Source organism: Gopherus flavomarginatus, chromosome 2 (genome assembly GCF_025201925.1).
Source record: "Gopherus flavomarginatus isolate rGopFla2 chromosome 2, rGopFla2.mat.asm, whole genome shotgun sequence".
Lineage (NCBI taxonomy): Eukaryota > Metazoa > Chordata > Testudines > Testudinidae > Gopherus > Gopherus flavomarginatus.
Genome location: NC_066618.1, coordinates 31,875,274 through 31,900,208, shown reverse-complemented (window position 1 = coordinate 31,900,208; position 24,935 = coordinate 31,875,274). Strand labels below are relative to the sequence as shown.

The window sequence follows — 24,935 nt, the reverse complement described above, 5'->3', positions numbered from 1 at the left end:
CAGATCCCTACAGGACCCCACTAGCTATATTTCTATTGGATGACAATTTCCCCATCTACAATTGCTTCTTATGATCTATCAGTTAACCAGTTTTTTTAGTTACCTGAGTCATCCCCTTTAGACTTTTTGAATATTGGCACATTAAAAAAAAAAAGCGCTAAACAGTCCGTTGGACCTTTCCCAGTGTTCCAAGGCTGTTTAAAATCAAAATTAATGATTCAGAGAACTCCTTGGTCAATTGTCTTACTAGCCATGGTTGCCACTCCTGCAGATTTAAAAATGTTTAATAGCTGCTGATTAACATCCTTCCTCATTACTGACAGGATTGAAAGTATTTCATCATCACTGTAAAATATAATACACCATCCTACCTCTTTCTGAATAAAAACAAATATTTATTGAATACTTATGCCTTTTCTGTATCATGATTGATAATTATACCATCCTTGTCTAATATCGGACTTATAACAGACAGGATTTTGTTTGATACACACACAGTCCTTGTTGTCCTTAATTCTAAGGATCATAGATTTTATTGACACTTTTAGCTTCCCTTACAAAGCAGTTAGGAAATAATCAGTATGCACTGCTATCAGCTTCTCCAGTTTTTCCATTTTTCAAAATTATTTTATTTTGTATTGGTACCTTTCACCACACCTCTTAACCAGAATGTTTTTTTAACCAAAGAAGCCTTCTTTCATAACACAAAGAGCATATTTTGGGAGTATCTAATCTCTCTTGTGCATCTGTAGAGTAACATTCTATACATGCAGTTGTAGGTCCATAAGACATTTCCAAGAACTCCCTTGTGACACTTCACATTTTCCAATTCACATTTGAATCTAAATTTGGGGCACTGCATTATGTGCTCAATTATCTGGATGCTCTCACCACAGTCACACGAATGGAAGTTCTTTGATTTTCCACTTTTGGCTCAAGTAGCCACATTATTCATGGTTTGTTCAGATGTGGTTCAATGAAGTCCAAAGTCTGTGTGACAGGTTGAAACCAGGAGGGCAGCCTCTTGGGTTAGCAATAATGTGCTTGTTTGGAATGGTAGACGAAGATGGCCAGATCCAGAGACATGAAGTGGTCACTTGCGGTGCACAGCGGTTTTTGTGATTTCAGGCACTGTTGGGAATGTAGCTGGATGGGAAGCTCTGCAGAGTCTTCAGCATATTTAAGTTCTCATGCTCTGGCTATATTTTAGCTGACAGCTATATGTTCAACATTTGCCAATACAAAAAGCCACGCTAAAGTTGTTGATTTCAAAATTCCCATGATGATTCATATGGTCTGATTTGGTTGCCTAGCCACAAGATGGGTGCAGGATGGAAGGGGACAACCTTCACACAGTCCACCCTGTTAAGTGGGAAACCACAACTAATGTCATCAAACCAGTAAGTGAATGTCAACTGTCAACCTTCTGCTCAAAAGAGCACAAAATAAGCGTACCTTTTCAGGGTTTCTAATAAAGCATTCTTCACTAATTTCCAATTATCATTCACATTTGTATGTTTAAACATTTCCTGACACTTAATTTTGCTCTGAATTATTTTCAGCTTTGGAAAATTAGGCCATTACTAATTAAGACTATATTCTGTTTGCACATAGCAAATGAAATTAGATTCCCAACGCTTGCATCTATGCAACCATCAGTTGTTAGTTCAGTGATCAATTAAACTTTATCCATCAGAATAAAGTCTAATGCAGAATTACCCCAAGTTGCATGTAATATTTTTGTATTAGAAAGTTGTGTGTGATTTTTAGAAATTCTATGGACGTTTTACCAGTGCAGCATGAGACCTCTAGTATGTGTTTCCCATACTGAAATCCACATAACACGTTTTTCTTCCTATACATTACAAACAGATGTTTAAGTAACTGCTCATCTTCTTCCATTGTGCCATGTGGACATGTATAGCAGACCCCCATCAGTACTCTGTCTTGTGATTTATCAATTAGCACATTGATCTTTATGCATTCTATGTTCTGTTCTTCTGAATTTTCTGCATCTCCCAAGGGTACGTCTACCCTTCAAGCAAGAAGTATAAATCTCCAGTTTGAGAAGATAATTACACTAGAATGCTAGAAACAGTTTAGATCCAGAAAAAAGTCCTGAAATGAAATGGAATACTATTGAAAGTCTCCATATTAAAAAAAAAAAAAAAGTGGGGAGGGGTAGGGGACAAATGTTTCCTCTGAAGCAAATTTTCTTTTATGAAAACTTAATTGTACCTTTCAATAATATATAAACAAAATTTAAGATATATTTTGTAAAGTTGATCCCAGTTTTGGGGATCTACATTGATATTGATGGTTGGCTTGCTCCCAAGCTGTGCTATCATCTTGTACAAGAGAAAAGAAGATTTAGTCCTGTTTTATGTGCTAAAGATTAATCCCCCATCCCTTCTTGGGGTTTTTTGAGGAGGGAGGAGGAATGGAGGAAGGGAGCCACAGTGACTCATAAGTGCTAACGACATTTATCACCTCTCTCTTGTGGATATTTTTTTACCTGCATAAATTTGCTTACTTTATGGAAGCCTCTTGATACATAGCATGTACATGTCAGCAATCATGCTAGAATCTTGCATATTTCTATTTAAGGTTAACCTGCTTCAGTGCTGATGACAAAGCTCTATTCTCAATTCCACTGTCCTTAAACTTAATGTCAGTTTTCCTCTCGGCGAACGCTTAGTTGCATGAATGACAACTGTCTTTATAGAGGCTGAATAGGTAAAACCTCCCAAAAATAAGTTTCCATAGTTTGACTACTTTGTGCCAGATAAATGTATTATTTATAAGGATTTCAGAATAAGCTGTTTTCTTCAGATATTACACTAAGTCAAAAGTATCTAAAAACCTACAGAAGAAAGACCAAATTCATTTATAAGGTTAAATAGCTGAACTTCTTTATAATTGTTTCTGTAAGCAAACTTTTGTACAGATCAATTTTATAAGTAGTTGAACAACATTTACAAGTTTAACCCTTTATTTTAAATTGAAAATATTCTATAGAAAGCACAAGACTTATTAAATTCAATACCACACTAAACATCAAAAATGAAACTCTCCCTCCAGAAAACAGCCATAAATATGTACCATTTGGATTTCATGGCATATAAATCATGAAACAATAAACTCTTCAAATTTGTTTTAGAGTAGATTCCCTAAAAAGACAAACTAGTACTAAAGCTCAAGAACTATACAATATGGAAAAAAGAAAGTAAGTGACAGAGAGGAAAAATCAGAAAAATAATAGAAGTCAAGGAAAAAATTCAGGAGTAGGACAAACTAAATATATTTTTAATGAGAAAAAGTGAGTTTCATTCTAAGGATTTCTCACAAGACAGTTTATAAAGGATCTGAGTTTTTTCTAGATAGCCCTTTCAGTTTACTATTACCTCCTGCACTCCTTTAACATAGCAAAATACTTCAGAAGTACAACATTCCAGGCAGCAAGAATTTGTGGAGATTTGTATTTTGTAAACACACACAATTTAAATAAGTACAATTAAATAGGCAAAATAAAAAGAACCAGATAACTGTGAAATTTCTGAAAATATTTTGTCTTCTCAAATGTCAAAAAGAGCACAGGATTTATTTTTCTTTGGCATAGAAGAACACCTGAACATCAAGACTAACACTGCGCTTATCTTTTTATTTAGCTTTCCCCACCCCCCTTCCCCAAAGACATATCCTCTAATTCAGGGAGGGGCAAACTTTTTGGCCTGAGGGCCGCACAGGGTTTCGTAAATCATATGGAGGGCCACTTAGGGCAGGGGGTTGTGACTCGGCCCCCACCTCCTATCTGCCCCCCTGCCAGACTCCTGCTCCATCCAACCTCCCCCCCGTTCCCTAACGGCCCCTCTGGGGCACCTGCCCCATCCACACACACCCCGCTCCCTGTCCCCTCACTGCCCCTGGACCCCTGCTACCCCATCCAACCCCTCCTCTCATCCCTGACGGCCCCTCCCAGGACTCCTGCCCCATACCTCCTCCTTTCATTCCTGACTACTCCAACCACCCCTTCTCCCTGTCCCCTGACAGCCCCCAGAATCCCTGCCCAACTGCCCCATCCAAATCCCCCTCCTTCCTGATAGCCCCCCAGGACCTCTGCCCCCATTCAATCCTGTTTCCCCCCTGACCACCATCCACACCCCCTAACCACCCTCCTGAACTCCCCTGCCCTGTATCCATCCCCCTACCCCACCCCCTTACCGCACTGCCTGGAGCACCGGTGGCTGGCGGTGCTACAGACAGGCCACGCCACTGCCATGCAGCACAGAGCCAGGTCAGGCCAGGCTGTGCAGCTGCACTGCCCTAGGAGCAGACAGCCCCGCCATCCAGAGCATTGTGCAGGTGGTGGAGCGAGTGAGCTGAGGCTGCAGCCAAGGAGGAACAGCGGGGGAAGGGCCGGGGGTGAGCCTCCTGGGCCAGGAGCTCGGGGGCCGGACAGGACAGGTTGTGGGCCAGATGTGGCCCATGGGCTGTAGTTTGCCCACCCCTGCTCTAATTATTGCTGGCAGCAATAATTTAGCAACAGCTAAGTCCATCTGAAATCCTTGATTCCCAATAACATGCAAGTCTCAGTACACAGAAAATTTCCCAACTGGATAATAGAAAACAAAGACTGTGAAGGAGCTATTTTAATCACTATACTGGCATTTTTTCGGCAGTTTCTGAAATTGAACTAATAATGTAAATTATTAACCTGCCCACTACTGAAGAAGTTGGCATGCTCTCTTCTTCAATCAGGGAATCTGGATTCTGGGAGCAAAAACTCAATAGTGATCAGTAAGTGATTCCCTTGAGAAAAGAGTCTGAGGTTCCTGAGTCTGCATGAGATGATGTTACAAATATATTAGAATCATTTTGTTGTTTGCTTGCTGTCAGTGTTTAGAGTCTAGTTAGAAATAAGAGTTACTTGGGATCTTGACAGTTAAACTGCTGTGAACGTTAACAAAACACAACACACTGGATATATTGATGAGGTAATGGAGAGCAAGGGCTTTTACAGTCTAGTTTTTTAAAGAGGTAAGACACTGCCCACCTAGTACCTTGTTCAACATTTTTTCTTCGTTAAAATCCAGTGAAGCAGTAAGCAGAAAGCAGATTTCATGAGGCTGAAAACATGTCTACTGGAGTGTGCAAACTTCACAAAAACTGTTCAGAAACAGAAAAAAATGGAGCTGTCAACATCTTGAGGATCAATGGCAAACCTGTGACATTGATGGCACAGTCTTTCTTTTAGCTTCACATTGTAAAATAAAACATTGCAGTCTGAAAGGTGAAACAAAAATGAACTCATGCACAAGATTAAATTATTTAAGGATAAAAGGCAAAGACCTGCCTCCCTCCACTGGTATGGAGTGTCTTAAGTACAGCAGAAAGGCTAGATTTCCATTGCAAGGGGTGAAAGTGGAAGAAGCAGGCTGTAAAAAGGCAACCTTATTTACACCCTTTAATACTAAGGGGAAAAAATGTACCTCAGTAGCTCTGAGACAATATGAGAAAAACACTCTGCATCTTCTTTTTCACAGTCAAGAGGATCCTACTCAACACTTCCCATTAACCTCAAATGTAGCAGTACAGAAATGAGAGCAACAGTATCTCAAATATGAAGGTCCCAGGCCACATAAAGCTTTATAAATCAAAACCAACACCACAAACTTCACCCAGAAGCCAAAAGACAGCCAATCCTGTACACGTGGATCATCATGGCAGGTCTGAGTCTGATAGAAGCAAATGTCTAGGCTGCTGTGATGGAACTGGGCATTTTTTGCCGCCATGTTATTTGGCTTTCCATCATCATTTTCCATCATCGTCCAGGACAGCGGTCACCAACTTGTCAATCGCAACTGACTGATCAATCCTGGACCCACGGCCAGTTGATCGCAATCTGTGGGCCGCTAAAAGTCCGACGGTGCAGCAGGGCTCAGAGGCTGCCTCCCCAACATGGCCCCATGGCACTCCATTGGCCGACAGGAGCTGCGGGGGTGGCACTTGCAGGCACGGTCCGTGCATGGAGACCTGCTCCCCTCCTTGCCCCCTACAGGGAACGCACACAGAGATGTGCCAGCAGCCAGCTGCTTCCTGGAGCAGAGTGGGGCTACAGCACAATTACACCCAATGTATGTGTGTAAAAGGTTTAAATGTTAATTTCAAAAGAGTTATAAAAAAGTAAATGAGGCACCTTTGCCTTAGATAAGTGAAATGACTTAATTACTGTTGCTGTTTTATTTTAGGTATATTTGTCATAACAGTAATCTACATGTCTGCTTAAGTGGAGGGCTTGTACCCTTTATGCACAAAACTCAATTAATTACATTTGTGTAGAAGCTTGAAAAAAAAACAAAACACCACAAATTATTTAACTTAAGAATAGTTGTTAAATGTTTTCAAACAAAATGATGGGCTCAATTCTTTCCTGGAATGCCCTGGATCTGCATGAGTTAGAGAAGCCTAGGGCAGTTAGAGGATGCTTTACTTAAACCAACAAAGGATCAGCAGAACCATCACCTCAGCCCCTCCCTACCCAATACACCTTCTACTCAAAGAAGCTACCGTTAGTCACAATACAAAGGTAGTTGCTTTGAACTTACTTCTACTTTTTGTGCAACTGATTCTCTAGAAAACATAAGACCAAGTTCTCCATTGTGCGCTTGCCTCTTTGCACTGGAAACAATTTTTAAATCAAGACTGGATGTTTCTTTGAAAGATAGGTTCTGTGAATTAATTTGGGGAAGTTCTATGGCCTGTGTTATACAGGAGGTCGACCAGATGATCACAATGGTCCCTTCTGTTCTTCAAATCTATGAATATGCATTACGTAAAAACAAAAACAGCAGCAGTCAATTAAATGGATAACAAGCTATAGATGTACAAAACGTGAACAGATAAACATGAAAGTTGTGTCCATAATCTATTATATAACTTTACTGATATTTAAACCGGTGAACGTCTATCTGTAACTCAGGGTATAAAAAGGGGACATAAAGAACTCATTATGAAAAAATGCTACAAACAAAGTGGGCTTCTTTATTTCTTAGTTTATTGATTCAAACATGACCCCAAAGACAAAGTTGCTACTGTCTGACAGCTATTTAGTGACATAGAAATAATGAGCTGGTAGTCTGAATTCAGTTCTCAGTGAACAAGTGTTCACATCACAAAAAAAAAACAAAAACACCACCACTCTTCATGCCCTTATTGGCAGCATCACAAACTCAATGAAGGGCATGGAGAGTGAACTCCATTCTCACCTCTACAGGCAGTCCCTCGAGATCAGGGTTGTGGAGCAGTTGTGAGATAGTCTAGAGAAGGTTGTAATACCACTGACCTTTCTGCACCAGTTCTGTGGACAATCAGAGGATTTCAGTCTCCAAGACTCTGAATCTAGTATCCTTCACCAGTACTACACATTTTAAAAAGGTAGAAATAAGTAATAATCCCCCTTTTTCTGCAAACTACACACTTTCTGCAAAGAATACAAAAGAAATGAAAATCCCACACTTTCAACTAAGCACATTTATATTCTACGCATCTTAAAATGATTTGCCAATTATATGGGCAAAAGTGAAATGCTACAGTTAAAAATCTGCCTTCTTTTGGTATCACAACCTGTTTTCCAAACTTGTTTAAGAAAAGAATCTTTAATGTGAACCCGAAATCAAACAGGATTCAAAAAATTCAACACCCCCTACCCCTAGTTGATCTGTCAATTACTTGGCTGCAAAATCTGACTTTAAAAGACTAATGTGCTACCTTATTATTACTTTTAAAAGGGATTTCTTCTGGGATTGCACAGCAAAGGAATGAGCATTAGCCTATCTTATACAGGAAGGAGGAGAGATTTTTATCCTTAAAAACAGGCGATTCGCCCACATGATCACCTGGGACAAACTTGGCCAGTGCAAGCAGGCTAGAAGGTTATAGGAGCCTGGGAATGTTTAACATCAAGAAAGTAATTACAGCCCAGCAAGATCAGAAGGAATTACACAGGAAATGTGAATAGTAACCCTTTCATGCCACAAAAAAAACCCCATGAAAAACTGAATTTTTCTGCTGCCAGCCTATGACACTATACAAACCAACTGCAAAATGCAGGAATGGAAAAAACATTATATATTACTAGACTATAAATTCATAATGATCTGATAAAAGTGTACTTCCAAGAAAAGAACAGAATCTTTGATCTTTCTTGTTACCATATATATGCTGTACCATTAAGAGTCCAGAAGACACATGACAACCTTTCAAACACCATATTAGAAGGGACTGAGAGGTCAGTAGTATTTTTAGAAGTTTTTCATTTTATGCTGACCAAACAGTCTCTGCCCTAGAAAGTTGTTAAACATCTTGTTCTTATTCAATCAGGGACATTTTCCTTTCAAAATAAATAGTAAATTATCTAAGCAAAAATGCTAACTCTTATTTATCCATTTTATAAAAATTTATCTCCCAAACTCCAAAATAAACCATGTAGCTCATAAGAATGGGTTCAAGCTACCTTATGTATTGACATCAGAAGAGAAAAGCTTCAATTTCCTGGAATCACAAGGAAATCTGAATAGTCTAACTGTGGCTGCACCAAGTTACAAAGTCCTCCAGTCCCAATGTTTTTGACGGTAGAGAGCATTAGACCATAGATACTCTTCATTATGCCCCTGAGAATAATCGGAGTGGTAGTGGGCAGGAATTTCGTTCTTGTACTTTGCTGAAGGACTTGGCAAGAGCTGCCCTATGAGCCAAAGCAGGTACTGCAGTTCTGGCCACTAAGCAGCAGCTGAGTGGAGGCGTGGCTGGGACAAGCAATATTGGATTCTTTATACATACATTCATAACCCTATCTGTATACATATCTAATGACCATCAAGTTCAGAACATTGCAAGCTTTCATAAAATATCTTTGTTGACATTTTGTAAGGGGGGGGAGGGAAGAGGATAGCTCAGTGGTTTGAGCATTGGCCTCCTAAAACCAGAGTTTTGAGTTTAATCCTTGAGGAGGCCATTTAGGGATTGGGGGCAAAAATCTGTCAGGGGATTGGTCCTGCTTTGAGCAGGAGGTTGGACTAGATGATCTTCTGAGGTCCCTTCCAACCCTGATAGTCTATGATCATATACAACCAAGTTGCTTCAATTGCTCCTCTTTGTGGTTCATACCCTCTGTTCTCCCCTTGAGGTGTCTCGACGCTGACTGTCAGATCCCTCTTGTGAATTTGATGCTGGAGTTTCTGTACTTTCAGAGTTAGGAGTACACAACTGAGAACAATTCTAATCAAGCAAGATGCTACTAAGTGATTATTTTAAAGCTTTCTACTGCAGAAAAAAATGCATTTCTCTGTATCCACCAGCAAGTGACACTGTAAGAGATTAACAAAAAACCCTAAGGGGATAAAACATGACATAAGAGTCAAGTATTAACAGATTTTGTAGGGATTTGCTGTTAGAATTATCTACTAAGAGTCTCTTCTAGGTGTCATATTAAACAAAAAGACTGTGCCCCTTGAAATAAATATTTTTTTTAAAAGTACACTAATTAGCTTGCAACCTTGATTCTCCCAATAACTGAAGCACATAGGGTTGTTGTTGTTTCCCCCACAATAAAAGTGCCCCAAATCTAACATTTCAGGATAAGCAAGCACAGGAAAGAAAGGACTGCAGGGAAGCACACAGTGTTGCCAAAATTCTCATATGAAGTATACATTTATATTCAAAGAAAATTATTTATTTCTTCAAATTGTTATTAATTTTTTGTCTCTTTGAAATGAATACTTTTCTATTTCTCTAAAATTAAAGGACAGAACAGCATCACCCTCTTGTCATGCATTTATAATAAACTCATTGTGGTAGCATGTAGGTGCCAGCATTGTAACATCTCTTACCCTTTTCTATTCCTATCTTGTGGCCTACACTTCTCCCTCACTACCTCCCTTTCCCATGTATTCCTCTGTCAAAACCTCCTTCCTCTGCTCCCCATCTTCTCCTCCTCCTTGCCCCTTCTGTGTCTTTTGGAATGTTTCCACTTCCCAGCCTCATATTCAGTGACATAGGAGAGGACTTTGAAGTCTACCAGGCTGCATGTTCAGTGGACCTGCCAAGTAAAACAAACTGAACAAAAAACATACCATAGAAGCACAAAATACAATGGCAGAGTACAAAGGATAGGCATACAAACAAGGCAGATGCGGTACAGGTAAGGGCCACCACTTCAGATGGCCAAAAAGATCACTGCTGACATTATGACCTGCATAAATAACTATATGCAAGTCATTCTGGGAGAAAATGGAAAGTTGAAACAATTTACTGTTGTATTTTCCACTACTTTATTGAGACACAGGCAGAAGAGAGCCAATTATCTTGACCATACATTCATTTTTTGGAGGGAGGGCGTATATGTTAAGCCTCCATTTCCCCTAGGTTATAACCTAACCCCACTCTTAGGGCTTATCTATATGGGAAAACTGACGAGAATAATACCTCGGGTGGACATTCTATTCCAAAGTAAAAGTAACTTTATTCCAGAATAATTCAAACACTTCCAAAGTGGAGTAATTATTCTGGAATAAAATTACTTTTATTCTGGAACAGTGTCCACCTGAGGAGCTATTCCAAAGTAGCTTATTCCGCAATTGCTATTACAGTCAATTTCCCCATATAGATAAACTCTTACTCTGCAACAAGTTTTCATTGATCAAGGACTAAATGGGACTTCATTCACAACACATCATCAACACTGTTCCTGGATCAAAGGGGTAGCTATGAATCTATGCAAGATACCCTTCTCTCCTTAGGCCTTTGTCTACATTAAGGAACTCTAGAAAAAAAATTCCCTCTGATGCTGCTACCACCAGCTTAGTTGTGCCAGTGGGAGCCTTACTGTGCATAAGGCTCCAACCTTTTCAATGGCTCAATGGGTTTAATTTATGTGATTGACAAAACACTGGAAGCTAGGAGCCACTAGGGTTGTTGTCAGTACAACTAAATTAGTGGCACACTACTGGCAATTCTTCTTAAATTTCCCTAATATAGCCAATCTCAGAAGTCAAGTACTCCTTCCTGTACATCATTCTCTTCTCTGCTAGCTCAGGATCATAGAATCATAGGACTAATGAACCATGGTCTCTCATCTGGTAGTGCAGAGCACTATCCATAAGATCCCTAAGCTAGTCAACAGTACTTAAAAAGATATATATAGTATTCACTGCTTATGGCAACTCCTTAGAAGCTTTGAAATGAAAATTCGTTCTTTATTATTTTATTCTCTCTACCATGACTCACATATACTGATTTGTTAATGAGGGTTTGTTAATGAGTTCTGGAGTGCTGATATTGTTTTTTTAAATATTTAGAAAAAGAATTAGGGAGGGTTTTGTTTTATATCAAGAAAGAAAACTAAGGTAGATGGTCTTTGAATACAGAAAAGAAAGTAAAGAAATGTTGGCCCCAAATATGACTTACCTTAAGATATCATTTTAAAAGAGCGTTTAAATTACACTACTTTACTTAAAAGCTGCTAAATTTTCAAACATATATTATAGATCATTTCGTTTTTAATCTATAAATCCATGAAACAACCCTTTCTGGAATGCCAACTTTCCAGCATTCTGATCAGTACTTCAAGGGAGGAGTTCGTCTTTAAGTTAAAAGCTTTTCCCCACACCCCAATACTCAACAGCTTTGTAAAATATAACCACCCAAGACTGAATAAAAACAGGTATCTTGATATGAAATGCCTGAACAGAGTAAGTGAAGTTGCCAAAGAAAGCCTAAAAACATTTCCCCATTGAAACTCTCTCCAAGGATGTGCGTTTGGGCATCCAGCATCAAGTAATACTGACCTTTAAAAACAAACAAACAAACAAAAAAAAAACCCTATTAATCTCTACCATAAGTATCCTTATTACTACTTTAACATCTTGGGGATGGTCTTTCTACTGTTTAATGTCAAATTATTATCTAATCATTACATATTTTGAGTGAAAGGTCTTTAACAATGAGTGACGAACACATGAATACACATTTTAAAATATAATTCCCATTGATGAAAAAGCTTTGTATTGTCTGAGCTTATTACTCTTCATATAACAGAAATCAGAGATGGAAAGCTCTTCTCGGTTACCTAGTCCGATTCCATTCCATTGCTCTGATACAGCAGGACAGTTGCCAACAATAATGTTCTCTAGTACTTTATACAATCTGGTTTGAAATGACCCAAGTAATGACAGTCTACTCCACAGTCTAAGAGATTACGTCAGGAAGCTTTTGTTACTTAGCTAAATTTTCCTCTACTTTGATTCATCCCATTATTTTTAATTAAAGCCCCTTGTACAGTTCTACACACAGTTAAACAGTGTTTGGGGTTGTTTTTTTAAATAAATTTATTTCTGTTTTCTGAAATGAAGAGTTTCATGAAACAGGATGAAAAAATATGCACAGTCAAGCACTTCCATACTAAATAAATTGTGAGACGTGAGTTCGCAGCAGATTTCTAGACTAAGGCACTTTCCCCCTTCTCAAAAGTTGGTCAATAAAATATCTCTCTTTGCTGAGATTATTTCCAAACCTAGAAGTACTAAAGACATACCCTTTCCTGGGGCAATATTTCATGCTCTCTCTCTTCCTCCACCCCATCAACCACTCAATGACAAATGCTACAAAATCAGAGGCAAACTCTCTACAGTTGACTGAATATTGCAAAGGGGGAGAAACAACACTGCCCATTTTCACCACTCTTGTGCAGAAAGATTACTTTTACCATTCCTGTTTTCAGAGGACAAACTATGATTTTCATCCTCTGCCCATACATCCCAAAGCACTGAAAAACAAACAACAAAGAATGTCCATAGATTAAATCAAAGCCACTGCCATGTTACAATGCCAGATGATGGCAATAAAGATTTAAGTTTACTAACAGTTTCTTCTAATGATTGCAGTTTTTTTCAGTCTTCATTAGATTACCTCATTAGACAGCAGATTTATACCTTCTCATACGATCAATCAGATTGCAAATGCCTTGGGGTAGGGAATGCGTCCATGTGCTTATAAGTGTAAAGCACATTGTCAATGCTAATAAAGAGGCACGAAAGCACCACACGAAGTGCTCAGAATAAAACTGGTCTACCCAGCTTTTGCAAATGCCTACTTGGGAAAGATGAAATTGCATAGCATTAAATACCAATGAAAGGAGATCTAATGCTCTAAAATGTCTTAGTCATAACTAGAACATGCTTTATTTTGACTTCATTACAGACTCTGGCCTGGCTATAAAACAAGAAACATTTCCAGGATAATTTAACCATATCAGAGATAAATCTATTACATGTGAATGTCACAATTTCTTATTGCTGGATTCACGCAGACTGCGCATAAAATCTTTCTGGCTTCCAAATTCTGGAAGGCATACAAAGCTTTACCAGAAAGCTTCATTTTCCAGAACATTTGTAGCCTTGTAGGGACAGACTTAGGAGGCAAAGATGATGATTTTTTAAAAATTGAATCCATTCCTTAATGAAGAATGTGCAATCTTCAACTCACTAATCTCACTCTAGTAGGGTTTGGCAGTTATTGGTCAAAAATAGTGATGTTCATGTGTAGTGAACTGTGTTTATGAAATTTGTTTAATTTTTTTGGAGGGTACCCAAAAGCTTAATCCTATTTTATGGACTAATGCAGAACAAAATCTTTGTGTTCTTTTTGTCGTTGTTGTTGTTTGTTTTTTTAAAAGAAGCCATGCTTGAATTACAGAAATGTAAAAGGGCTCAAAACATTAATATGTTTCTAACTTGAAACAGTTAAGCAGATTTTTTGGGGGAAAAGACTGAAATGTGCTTCAAATTCAAGAAAAGACGGTTACTCACCTTTGTAACTATTGTTCTTCAAGATGTGTTGCTCATATCCATTCCAGTTAGGTGTGCACGCACGCCGCATGCATGTTCGTCGGAAGATTTCTACCCTAGCAATACTCGGTGGGTTGGCTGGGCGCCCCTGCAGTGGCACCGGATATATACCCCTGCCGACCCAACTGCCCCTCAGTTCCTTCTTGCCGGCTACTCCAACAGTGGGGAAGGAGGGCAGGTTTGGAATGGATATGAGCAACACATCTCTAAGAACAACAGTTACAAAGGTGAGTAACCGTCTTTTCTTCGAGTGTTTGCTCATATCCATTTCAGTTAGGTGATTCCCAAGCCTTACTTAGGCGGTGGGGTCAGAGTGAGATGTTGCAGAATGCAAAACTGCTGAGCGAAAGGCTGCATCATCTCTGGACTGTTGAACCAGAGCATAATGCAAAGCAAAGGTGTGGACCGAGGACCAGGTAGCTGCGTGACATATCTTCTGGACAGGTACACGATCCAGGAAGGCGGCAGATGAAGCCTGAGCTCTGGTAAAATGTGTGGTGATGTGGCTTGGGGAAATATGAGCCAAATAATAACAAGAGCGGATGCACGCTGTCACCCAAGATGAGATCCTCTGAGAGGAAACAGGTAGGCCTTTCATTCGGTCTGCTACTGCAACAAAGAGTTGAGGTATTTTAAGAAAAGGTTTTGTCCACTCCATATAAAATGCAAGCGCTCTACGGACGTCGAGGGAATGCAGCTGTTGCTCCCATCGCGTTGAGTGTGGCTTCGGGAAGAAGACCGTGAGAAAGATGTCCTGGTTAACATGAAAGGCCGAAACCATCTTAGAGGCCGGGTATGGTCACAACTGCACCTTGTCCTTGTGGAACACAGTGTACGGCGGATCCACCGTAAGAGCCCTAAGCTCAGAGACTCATCTGGCCGATGTAATGGCTATGAGGAAAAGCTGTCTTCCAAGACAGGTATAGTAGCGAGCAAGTTGCTAACAGCTCGAATGGGGGAGACAACCTGGTTCTAACCAGACTGATGAGGTCCCAGGTCGGGGCTGGGTGGCATACTTGAGGGTATAAACGCTCCAAGCCCTTGAGGAATCTCGAAACCATAGGGTGTAAGAACACGGAACGGCCACCTTCGCCTGGGTGGAAGGTAGAGATGACGGCCAGGTGCACCCTCAGTGATGATACTGCTAGGCCCTGCTGTTTGAGAGACCAGAGGTAGTCCAAAATAGAGGGGATCAAGACCTCGGTGGGAGTAAGATTAAGCGTTTCGCACTAGCAGGAGAAATGCTTCCACTTGGCCAGATACGTTGACTGGGTGGACAGTTTCCTGCTACCCAGGAGAACTTGTCATACTGATTCAGAGCAACGTAACTGACTGGTTTAGCCACGCAGCAGCCACGCCGTGAGGTGAAGAGCCTGCAGGTCCAGGTGGCGAAGTCTGCCGTGGCCCTGAGTTATGAGGTCTGGGTGGAGTGGCAGGGTAATTGGGTTGGCTATCAACAAGTCGAGCAACGTGGTGTACCAGTGCTGCCTGCGCAACGCTGGAGCGATCATGATGATGCGCGCTCTGTCCCTGCAGAGCTTCAGCAGCACCTTGTGAACCAGCGGGAACGGTGGGAAGGCATAAAGGAGCTGGCTCTTCCACAGCATCAGAAAAGCATCCGAGATCGATCCTGGGGAGAGACCTTGGAAGGAGCAGAACATCTGGCATTTCCTGTTCTCGTGGGAAGCGAACAGGTCTATGTGGGGAAATCCCCACTTCTGGAAAACAGAATGAATAACGTCCAGGCAAATCGACCACTCGTGAGACAGGAAGGACCTGCTGAGTCGATCCGCCAGAGCGTTCCGAACACCTGGGAGAAAGAACATTACCAGATCTATCAAGTGGGCTATGCAAAAATCCCAGAGTTGGATAGCCTCCTGACAAAGGGGGGAGGACCGTTAACCCTCCGTTTCTTTATGTAGTACATGGCCGTTGTGTTGTCTGTAAACACTGAGACACAACGGCCTCGCAACTGTTGCTGGAACGCCTGGCACACCAGGTGGACTGCTCTCAGTTCTCAGACATTTATGTGTAATGCCAGCTTCTGAGATGACCAAAGGCCTTGAGTATGAAGGTGACCAAGGTGAGCACCCCAGCCGAGAGATGACGCGTCCGTCATCGGGGACATTGAGGGTTGGGGCGGATGGAACCGCACCCCTGCACACACCAGGGAGGGAGTTAGCCACCATTCTAGGGAGCCTAGGGTGCTCGGGGGAATGGGGACTATCGTGTCTATTGGGTCCCTGCCCGGGCGGTATACCGAGTTGAGCCTAACTTGGAGAGGATGGAGGCAGAGCCTGGCGTGTTTGGTTACAAACGTGCAGGCAGCCATGTGACCCAGGATACCGAGACAAGTGCGAGCCGAGGTAGTTGGGAAATTCTGTAGACCTCGGATGATTGTTGCCATCACCTGAAACCACGGCTGTGGTAAGCAGGCTCTGGCTAGACTGGAGTCCAGGATAGCTCCTATGAAGTCTAACCTCTGCGTAGGAACCAGAGTGGATTTTTCTATATTGATCATCGGGCCTAGACGTGTGAATAGGTCCTTGATGATGCCCACATGCTGAGTGACTTGCATCTCAGAGGCCCCTCGGATGAGTCAATCATCCAGATATGGAAAAATGTTTATCCGACGTTGGCAGAGGTAGGTGGCGACTACGGCCATACACTTTTTAAATACCCTTGGGGCTGTGGAAAGGCCAAACAGCAGGACAGTAAACTGGAAGTGCTGACGGTTGGCTACAAAGCAGAGGTATCTCCTGTGCGGAGGAAAGGTGGCGATGTGAAAGTACGCGTCCTTCATATCGAGGGCGGCATATCAGTCCCCAGGGATACCATGCCGAACTTCAACTTTATCATAAACTGGTTGAGTTCTCGCAGGTCTAGGATAGGTCTGAGACTTCCCTTCGACTTGGGGATTAGGAAATAACGGGAGTAAAACCCCTTGCCCCTTTCGTCCATCGGTACCTCCTCTATAGCTCCTATGGTGAGGAGCATCCGCACCTCTTGTAAGAGGAATTGCTCGTGAGAGGGGTCCCTGAAGAGAGAAAGGTTGGAGGGTGGGTGGGCGGGATTGAAATAAACTAGGGGTGGTACCCATACTCCACCGTGCGTAGGACCCAGCGATCTGAAGTTAACTGGGACAACGCCGAGAGGAAGTAGAAGAGACTGTTGGAGAAGGGAGGAGAGGGATCCTGGCCTGTAACTGGTACGCCGCCCCTCGGGCGCACCTTCAAAAGTTCGTCTTTGGTCCCAGTGGTGGTTTCGAGGGACCTTGATTTTGGCCCCCTTGGGTTCCTGACGGTCATCTGCGACCACCTCTGCTGCGCCGCCTGCCAAAGTCCTGTCTTTGTCTAGGCACAATGTATGGGCGGTGAGGCTGAGGATGGAAAGGCCTGCATTGGGTCACCGGCGTATGCATGCTGAGAGAGCGCATTATGACCCTGTTGTCCTTCAGGCTTTGCAGTCTGGGGTCAGTCTTTTCCGAGAAGAGGCCCTTACCATCAAATGGCAAGTCCTGAATGATATACTGCAGCTCCGGTGGAAGGCTTGAAACTTGAAGCTATGAAATGCGCCTCATGGCAACACCCGAGGCCAGAGTCCTGGCTGCTGAGTCTGCTGCATCCAACGCGGCCTGGAGGGAAGTTCTGGCCACCTTTTTCCCTTCCTCCAAGAGGGCAGTGAACTCTTGGCGGGAGTCTTGAGGGAGAAGCTCCATAAACTTACCCACCGCCATCCAGGTGTTATAATTGTAGTGGCTAAGCAAGGCTTGTTGATTTGCCACCCGGAGCTGTAGGGCCGCTGCCGAGTACACTTTGCAGCCGAGTAGGTCCATTCGCCTAGGCTCCTTCGATTTCGGGGCTGGCGCCTGCTGGCCATGGCATTCTCTCTCATTAACGGACTGAACAACTAGTGAGCAGGGAGGAGGATGGACATACAAGTACTCATACCCTTTAGAGGGCACCATATATTTACGCTCGACTCTCCTGGCCGCAGGAGGGATAGAGGCTGGGGACTGCCATATAGTATCAGCATTCGCCTGGATGGTCCAAATAAACGGTAGGGCCACTCTAGTGGGGGCATCCGCTGATAGAATGTCCACTACCGGGTCCTCTACCTCCGGAACCTCCTCCACCTGGAGGTTCATACTGAGTGCTACCCTCCTTAGGAGGTCCTGATGGGTTCTCAGGTCAATTGGAGGAGGGTCCGAGGAGGATGTTCCTGCCACCGCCTCATCTGGAGAACAGGAAGAGGAGATGCCGGCAACAAGTGGGTCTTGCGTGGCCTCTTGCTCCTGGGTGACCTCCTGCTCCAGTGGAACCTGGGTGGGTGGGTGAACTGGGTAGCAGTCGGAGGGGGACGGCTAACCGTCGCCTCTGGCACTCGGTGCTCTAATGAGACAGAGCGGGACGGAACTACTGGTACGCCTTGGGCCTGGTAGTACGCCCAAGGTGTCCAGAAAGACCACTGATGGGGTCCTTCGTCCTGGGCCTGGGTCTCTTGGAAAACTCTGGTGGGCACATCAGAATCGCAGTCCTGAGCATAAGAGCTGTCTGTGTGGGACAACACTGATGCGTGTCTGGATGGCCATGGAGATGCTGAAAAACCCTGGGCAGAGTCTCTGTCTCTAGCGGACATTGTTCTACTCGGCACCGGGGACCAGTACCGGGAACGAGATCGGGACCTCCAACTGGAGCGGTGCCGGGAGGTCGACTGAGATCTTGAGGCTTGACGTCGGAAGCGACTACGGGAGTCACGGTGTCTGGAGCAGTGCCGGGAGCTGGAACGGTGCCGAGAGTAGCGGGCCGGCAAACGGGATACCAACCGGTGCCGTGAGCACGACCGGTACCGAGGAAGAGAACAGTACAGGGACTGCGAGCGACGTTGGGAGCGAGAGCACAAATGGGACCTGGAACGTCTGCGGGACCGTGATCATGAACGGTGCCACTCTGCTGTGCCGACAGAGGATGGTCTTATCAAGGCAGGCTTGCCGATAGACTGTATTACCTGCACCGGCGGTGCCGGGGGTTAAGGCAGCGTCGACTCTGCCATGGCAATCAGATCCCTCGCCGTTGAGAATGTCTCCGGCGTGGATGGAATAGTAAACTCAACCATGGCTCGCACCAGGGAGCTGACAGGCACTGGGCTTGACGGCCTTTGTGGGACCAGACTCAACGGTGCCGATGTCGTCGGTGCCACGGCAGGTGTCAGTGCAGGACGATCCGACTTAGAGGAGCTCTCTGGCTGCAGTACAGGTGCCATGGAAGCGGCAGAAGACTTAGGCTCTCTCGACCTCGGGGAGAGGGAGCGGTGCCGAGTCGACTTCGGGGCTGGCGACGGCCGGTGCCGAGAGGCCTTGGCAGTACCTGCGCGGTCCGATGCCGAGGAGGCGCTTCTGCCCGCCGAATGACCAGCGCTCGGTGCAGAAGGCGGAGGGGTAAGAGCCACCTCCATGAGGAACTGCTTTAGCCAAAAGTCCCGCTCCTTTTTTGTTCTCGGCTTAAAAGCCTTGCTAATGCGACACTTATCTGTCAGGTGAGATTCCCCGAGGCACTTAGGCAGGAGTCGTGTGGATCTCCCGTCGGCATCGGCTTATGACAGGCCGAGCACGGTTTGAAACCCGGTGAACTGGGCATGGGCCCCGGAACCGGGTGCGGGGAAGGGGCCAATCCCCGTACCCCTCTTAACTATACACTAACTATGAATGATAAAAGTTAACTATATACACAAAAAAATAACTAGAAAACTACGAGTAGCTAGGGAGGTGGAGGTCAGTACAACTGCACTCCACCGTTCCAAAGACCGACATGGGCGGTAAGAAGGAACTGAGGGGTGGTTGGGTCGGCAGGGCTATATATCCGGCGCCATAGCGGCGCCACTCCAGGAGACGCCCAGCTGACCCACCGAGTGTTGCTAGGGTAAAAATCTTCCGACGAAAGCGCACGCGGCGCGTGCACGCCTAACTGGAATGGATATGAGCAAGCACTCGAAGAAGTAGTACTATTCCAGTTTGGAGTATGGAGCAAATTTTTACATGAACCTTATAAAGTCATTAAAATTGGAAATAAGGGTACTTTATTGAAAATTAAACAAATTTAGGATTTTTCAAAACATAAGATTTGATGCACATGGTTGGAGCATCAAATAGCCTTTAAAACCATCATACATGTGAAATAATTCTTGGCATAATAAGCCATAACAACCACAATAAATCATAATTCCAAACAAGCAAGCACAGGCTATGTGGCAAATAAAATATATTTAAAACATATGCAATTACATATTACACAAAAGAGTAAAGCTGCTGACATAGCAAGCTGCCTGAAGATGTGACCTTACTCTTTGCTTGATTCTTACCCTAACTTTACTCTATTCACATGCAAAACATTCAGTGCTGGGCTCTTTTCCTTCCTCTGCCCTATTAACTTTGAACAAAAATAGAAGCAGATGATTATACACAAATGCTGTGCAGCATGAAAGAATCACAGATACAAGAAAATACAAAAAATTAAAATGTGATGACTACTATAATACTTTGTTCCATTTCTCTGAATGGAATGGGCTTTAATGCTTCATTGAAGCTTGGCTGACAACTTCAACTATATCTCATATGCTAAAAATCTTAACATTTATAAAAGTTTTACCCAGTGCTTATTTACAGGGATCAAGATGAGCCTTCAAATCATCACCTGAGGGGAAAAACACTCAACTTAAATTTGGTGGTCAGTTTGGGGTATGAGTGTGTTTAGCACAATGTGATTATTTTACACCCTTTAAAGTATATAAGTGGTTGTATACAGGTGTTAGGAAGTGGGAATGTTCTTAATGTTTTCTCTGAGTACTGTGTGGGTGTCTCAGTTTCCCCTATGCATTTCTTAAGGATCTAGATGGTGGGATAAGGGGGTGTGATTGTAGAGCCCTAGAGGGCCAGTGTGATGCTGTCTGCACAGAGAATGGCTGACACCCTGTCTCCTGGCAACTGATGGCCTGGGCCGCTCTCCCGCAAGGTGCCAACTGAAGGTGTTGGAGAACAAAGATCAGGTGGCCTCTGAATGCCTGAAAAAGAGACAAAGGCCAGAGGAGGGGCTGGAGGAAGTGTCAGTGCCTGTGCGGACTCCTGGGAAGTGCACGGTGTGGAAGAGGATCCATACGAACCCAGTCAGGACTCTGGGAGAGCATGCCTCCTCTCTGAGCATACTGTCTCCACGGCAAGCAGCTTACATCTTCCTGGGTCTGACCTCGGAGCATTCAGCATGGCCTTCCACACTGTGCACTTTCCGCAGCGAGTCCACAAAGGCAGAGCTCTTGGGGAAGCCAGAGGGTCCTGCACCTCAACTTCACAGTCAGACGTGACTCTCAGCCAGCTGGTAAAACAGAAGGTTTATTAGATGATACAAACACAGTTTAAAAGCTTATAGGTACAGAAAACAAGACCCCTCAGTCAGGTCCATCTTGGGGGGTGGGGAGCCCAGACCCAAGTTCTGGGCCTCTCCCCTTTTCCCCAGCCACCTCCAAACTGACACTCCTTTCAGCCCCTCCTCTGGCCTGTGTCTCTTTTCCGGACAAAGCGGCTAACTGATCTCTTTGTTTTCCAACACCTTCAGTTGGCACCTGGCAGGGAAAACAGACACCCACACAGTATTCAGAGAAAACATTAAGAACAGTCTCACTTTGTCACAACAGGTACAACAAAATATAATATATCGAAGCAGGCGTGTGCTGCTTCTGGCTTTCCACTTTTAATTGACACTTCTAATCTTGTGGTGTTGACGTGCTGTAGCTTCATTTTATCCCAGCAACAAATTCTTGATTTGTAGGACCACTAATAATCAACAATGGATAAATTCTTAATAAAAAGTTACCCAGAGAAAAGGAAGAAAACAGTAATTCATCATCAAGTGATAGCCAAGATTGCTGAGAAATCTTTTTTCTTATCTTGTAGATTTGCCTCATCTTACTTTTGTGTAACTTCAGTTTGAAAGCTGGATGTTGAACTCAGGCTATCAAGGTTTAAGTGGTTGGAGTACAATAGCAAATTAAACAGATCTTTTTGTTCAGTCTGCAAAAAATGTTCTGAAAAGAAGATCTTAACATTTTCTACAAAGGCCAAACCAACATTTATTTCGTATGCATTTCAAGATTTGAGACACACACTGCGTCGTTTTACATCAAATGAAAAATCCTCCTGTCACAAGGAAGCAGTAATAAAGTATGCTGCTCTGCAATCACAGGTAAATGTTTCTGCACTAATGTTAGCCAGTTGCAGAAAAGAATCACAATCAGCTAGGATTGCACTGCACAACATTTTTACCAGTGTTCAGTACCTAGGTCAACAAGGAATAGCATAACGTGGACATAATGAGAGTGATTCAAATTTGAGGCAGCTCTTATTGCTACACAGTACAGATTCTGAAGTGAGACAGTGGCTTAAATCGCACAAAATACAAGTGGCTGTCACATGCAGTTATTAACGAAATAATCAAAACGATGGCAATGATGGCGCTAAGAAAAATTGTGCAAAAAGATAAATGCCTCTAAGGTTTATGCCACCGTAATGAATAAGACCACTGATTTGGCAAGAAAAGAACAAGTATGTTTTTCTTTAAGGTTCTTTTCTAGTGAAGACTGGGAGATTTATGAGGAGTTTATTGGGTTTTATCAAAACTGACACAATGGATGCTGCTTCTCTTTTCAAAATTGTGGAAGATACACTTCTCAGGTGTGATGATTGCCGGAGGCAGTGTTACAATGGAGCGAGCAATGCGTCCAGCAAGTTTACTGGGGTCCAAGACAGAGTAGAGGATCGAGAGCTGAGAGTAGAATTTGTGCACTGTGCTGCACATTCCCTTAACCTTGCCATGCAGGATGCCCTGCATAATATTCAAGAGTGTCATTATATGTTTTCAATGGTGAAATATCTCATCAATGCCTTCAGGGAGTCACCAAAACATATGACAGCATTCAGAGAGTTTCAGGGTGAAGGGGAACATTCTTTACGACCATTATGCACAACGAGATGGACACTAAGGATCAGTAGCATTAAATCACTGCTCCACAACTACAAGGCCACAATGAACTGCCTAGGTGAACTTTAGTTACTCTTCCAATGAATTTGGCTTAAAACATAGTAGATTCTCGAAGCAACTTCAATCTTTTTCAACGTACTTTACAGTAACAGTTCTTGTGAAGCCATGAGTTCTGTAGAAGAAGCTAATGCAAAAATTCAAAGCCCAAACATGTCGTTGACAAGCATTATGAAGAAAGTTGGCCTGCTGCAAGAGGTGTTGAGTAGGATGCACACCGACTCATTGTACAGTCACTTCTGGGAAACAACAGTAGAGAGGGCAAGAAATCTTTATTTAGATGATCCTACACTCCAGAGAAAACACAAGCCGCTGAGATGGCTCTACCATGGAAGCCTTCCTCACATCTTCAGTGACCCCAAAGAGTATTTTCATCAAATATATGTTGAGATCATTGATGCTTGCAAAGTTGCCATTGAACAGAGATTTTCAACAGAAAGCTTTACATTCACAGTAAAATTGGAGAAGCTTATAACTGAGGCAGCAAATGGCTCGAAACAGGACATTGTCCCAATAAGTGAAGCTTTCCACATCAACACTTCATTTAGAAATGTCGAGTGATAGTTGCAGATCGAGATATTGCCAGCTTAATTCAGTGAGTGATGTGAAGCAATTTCTAAAACAAAACGAAGGCTTGAGTGACATGTTGTCAGAAGTTACAATTCTCCTGAAATTATTCTATACAATTCCGACTACAACCTGCACTGCTGAGCGATCATTCAGTTGCTTGCGCCGACCGAAAAATTATTTGCAAACGACAATGGACCACGAACATCTAAATCACTTGGCATTTCTGTATGTTCAGAAGAACTCTACCTCTGAATTGGACATTGCAAGTCCCCTGGATAACTTCATTTCAAGAACCAAACACTGATGAAAAGTGTTTGCTGCCTCCTGAAGAACATCGCAAAAGAAGGGGCTACATTTGTTTTAATTTTAGAAAGTATTTGCTTTTGAGGGTTATTGATCAAAGAGTATATGGTCGTTTCCGTATTCAAAAAAGTTAATAATGTTGATATTCTTAAATATTTTTTTCTTATGATAGTGATACTGTGCAATAAAGAGAAACTTAAACGCTTACGGTTTCCAGTCCAGTTTTACACTATTTAATAAAATATATATCAGCTTACAAGCAGGGCCGGTGCAAGGATGTTTCACGCCCTAGGCAAAACTTCCATCTTGCGCACTTCTCCATCCCCGAGCCCCCGCCCTGAGGCGCCCCTCACCTCCATGGCAGCTCCCCCCCCTCCACCCTGAGGCACTCCCCTGTGGCAGCTCACCCCTGCTCTGCCTCCACCCCGAGCATGCCATCACTGCTTCACTTCTCCTGACTCCTAGGCTTGCGGCGCCCCCTTACTTGCTGCAGGCAGCCCTCCCTGCACTCCCCTGCCCCAGCTCCCTCTGCCTAAATGCCGGTGGCAACCAGGGCGGCTGAAGATCCGGCTGCCGCGGTCGCTGCCAAAGAAAATGCCGCCCCCCAAATCCTAGCGGTCACCTAAATGGTTGCACCGGCCCTGCTTACAAGGCAGGGACGTGATTAGACCCATTCTGGACCCCACCAAAAATTATACAAACTTGTTACTTATGCATGTATCTCAGTAGGATCATCCACTGAGCACACCTGGGTGGTCTCATACTCCTGTTTTATAGCTTCTGCCTCTCTCGGCTCTGATTGACTCCGTTTTCAAATTATGAATATTTATGACTCCACCCACCATAGAAACACTCCAGCTCCTGGAAAAACACTGATTTGCTCAGTAACTACCAGCCCTTGTTTCTGGATAGTTCTGGGCACTTCAAGGAAATGGCCTAGCTCTGCCTCCTTGCATGTGCACACACACATATAAACAAACAGAAATCTGTTAATTTCTCAAATGCCTCCATCTCTAAACAAATAAAATTCTGCGGTGCAAAAGGCATGTGAGTTACATGAGCAGAAGTCTTGGATTGT

The 24,935-nt window shown here is 43.3% G+C and overlaps 1 protein-coding gene across 11 annotated transcripts in view; it reads right to left on the bottom strand.

Moving 5' to 3' along the window:
- The window catches only part of ZNF438 (zinc finger protein 438), a 90,652-nt gene that overhangs the window by 53,355 nt on the left and 12,362 nt on the right, over window positions 1-24,935 (bottom strand). For 3 of the 11 annotated variants that reach the window (XM_050939046.1, XM_050939045.1, XM_050939047.1), the window contains 3 exons: window positions 9,888-10,096; window positions 5,061-5,166; window positions 4,719-4,838 (listed from right to left, as the gene is read on the bottom strand). The exons of 5 other annotated variants lie outside the window; for them this stretch is intronic. In XM_050939046.1, the coding sequence (XP_050795003.1) occupies window positions 4,719-4,740 (22 nt within the window). In that variant the 5' untranslated portion in view covers window positions 4,741-4,838; window positions 5,061-5,166; window positions 9,888-10,096. Of the gene's footprint in view, window positions 1-4,718; window positions 4,839-5,053; window positions 5,167-9,887; window positions 10,097-24,935 lie in introns of all 11 variants that reach the window. 3 more of the 11 variants (XM_050939044.1, XM_050939043.1, XM_050939048.1) reach the window with 3 other exon arrangements.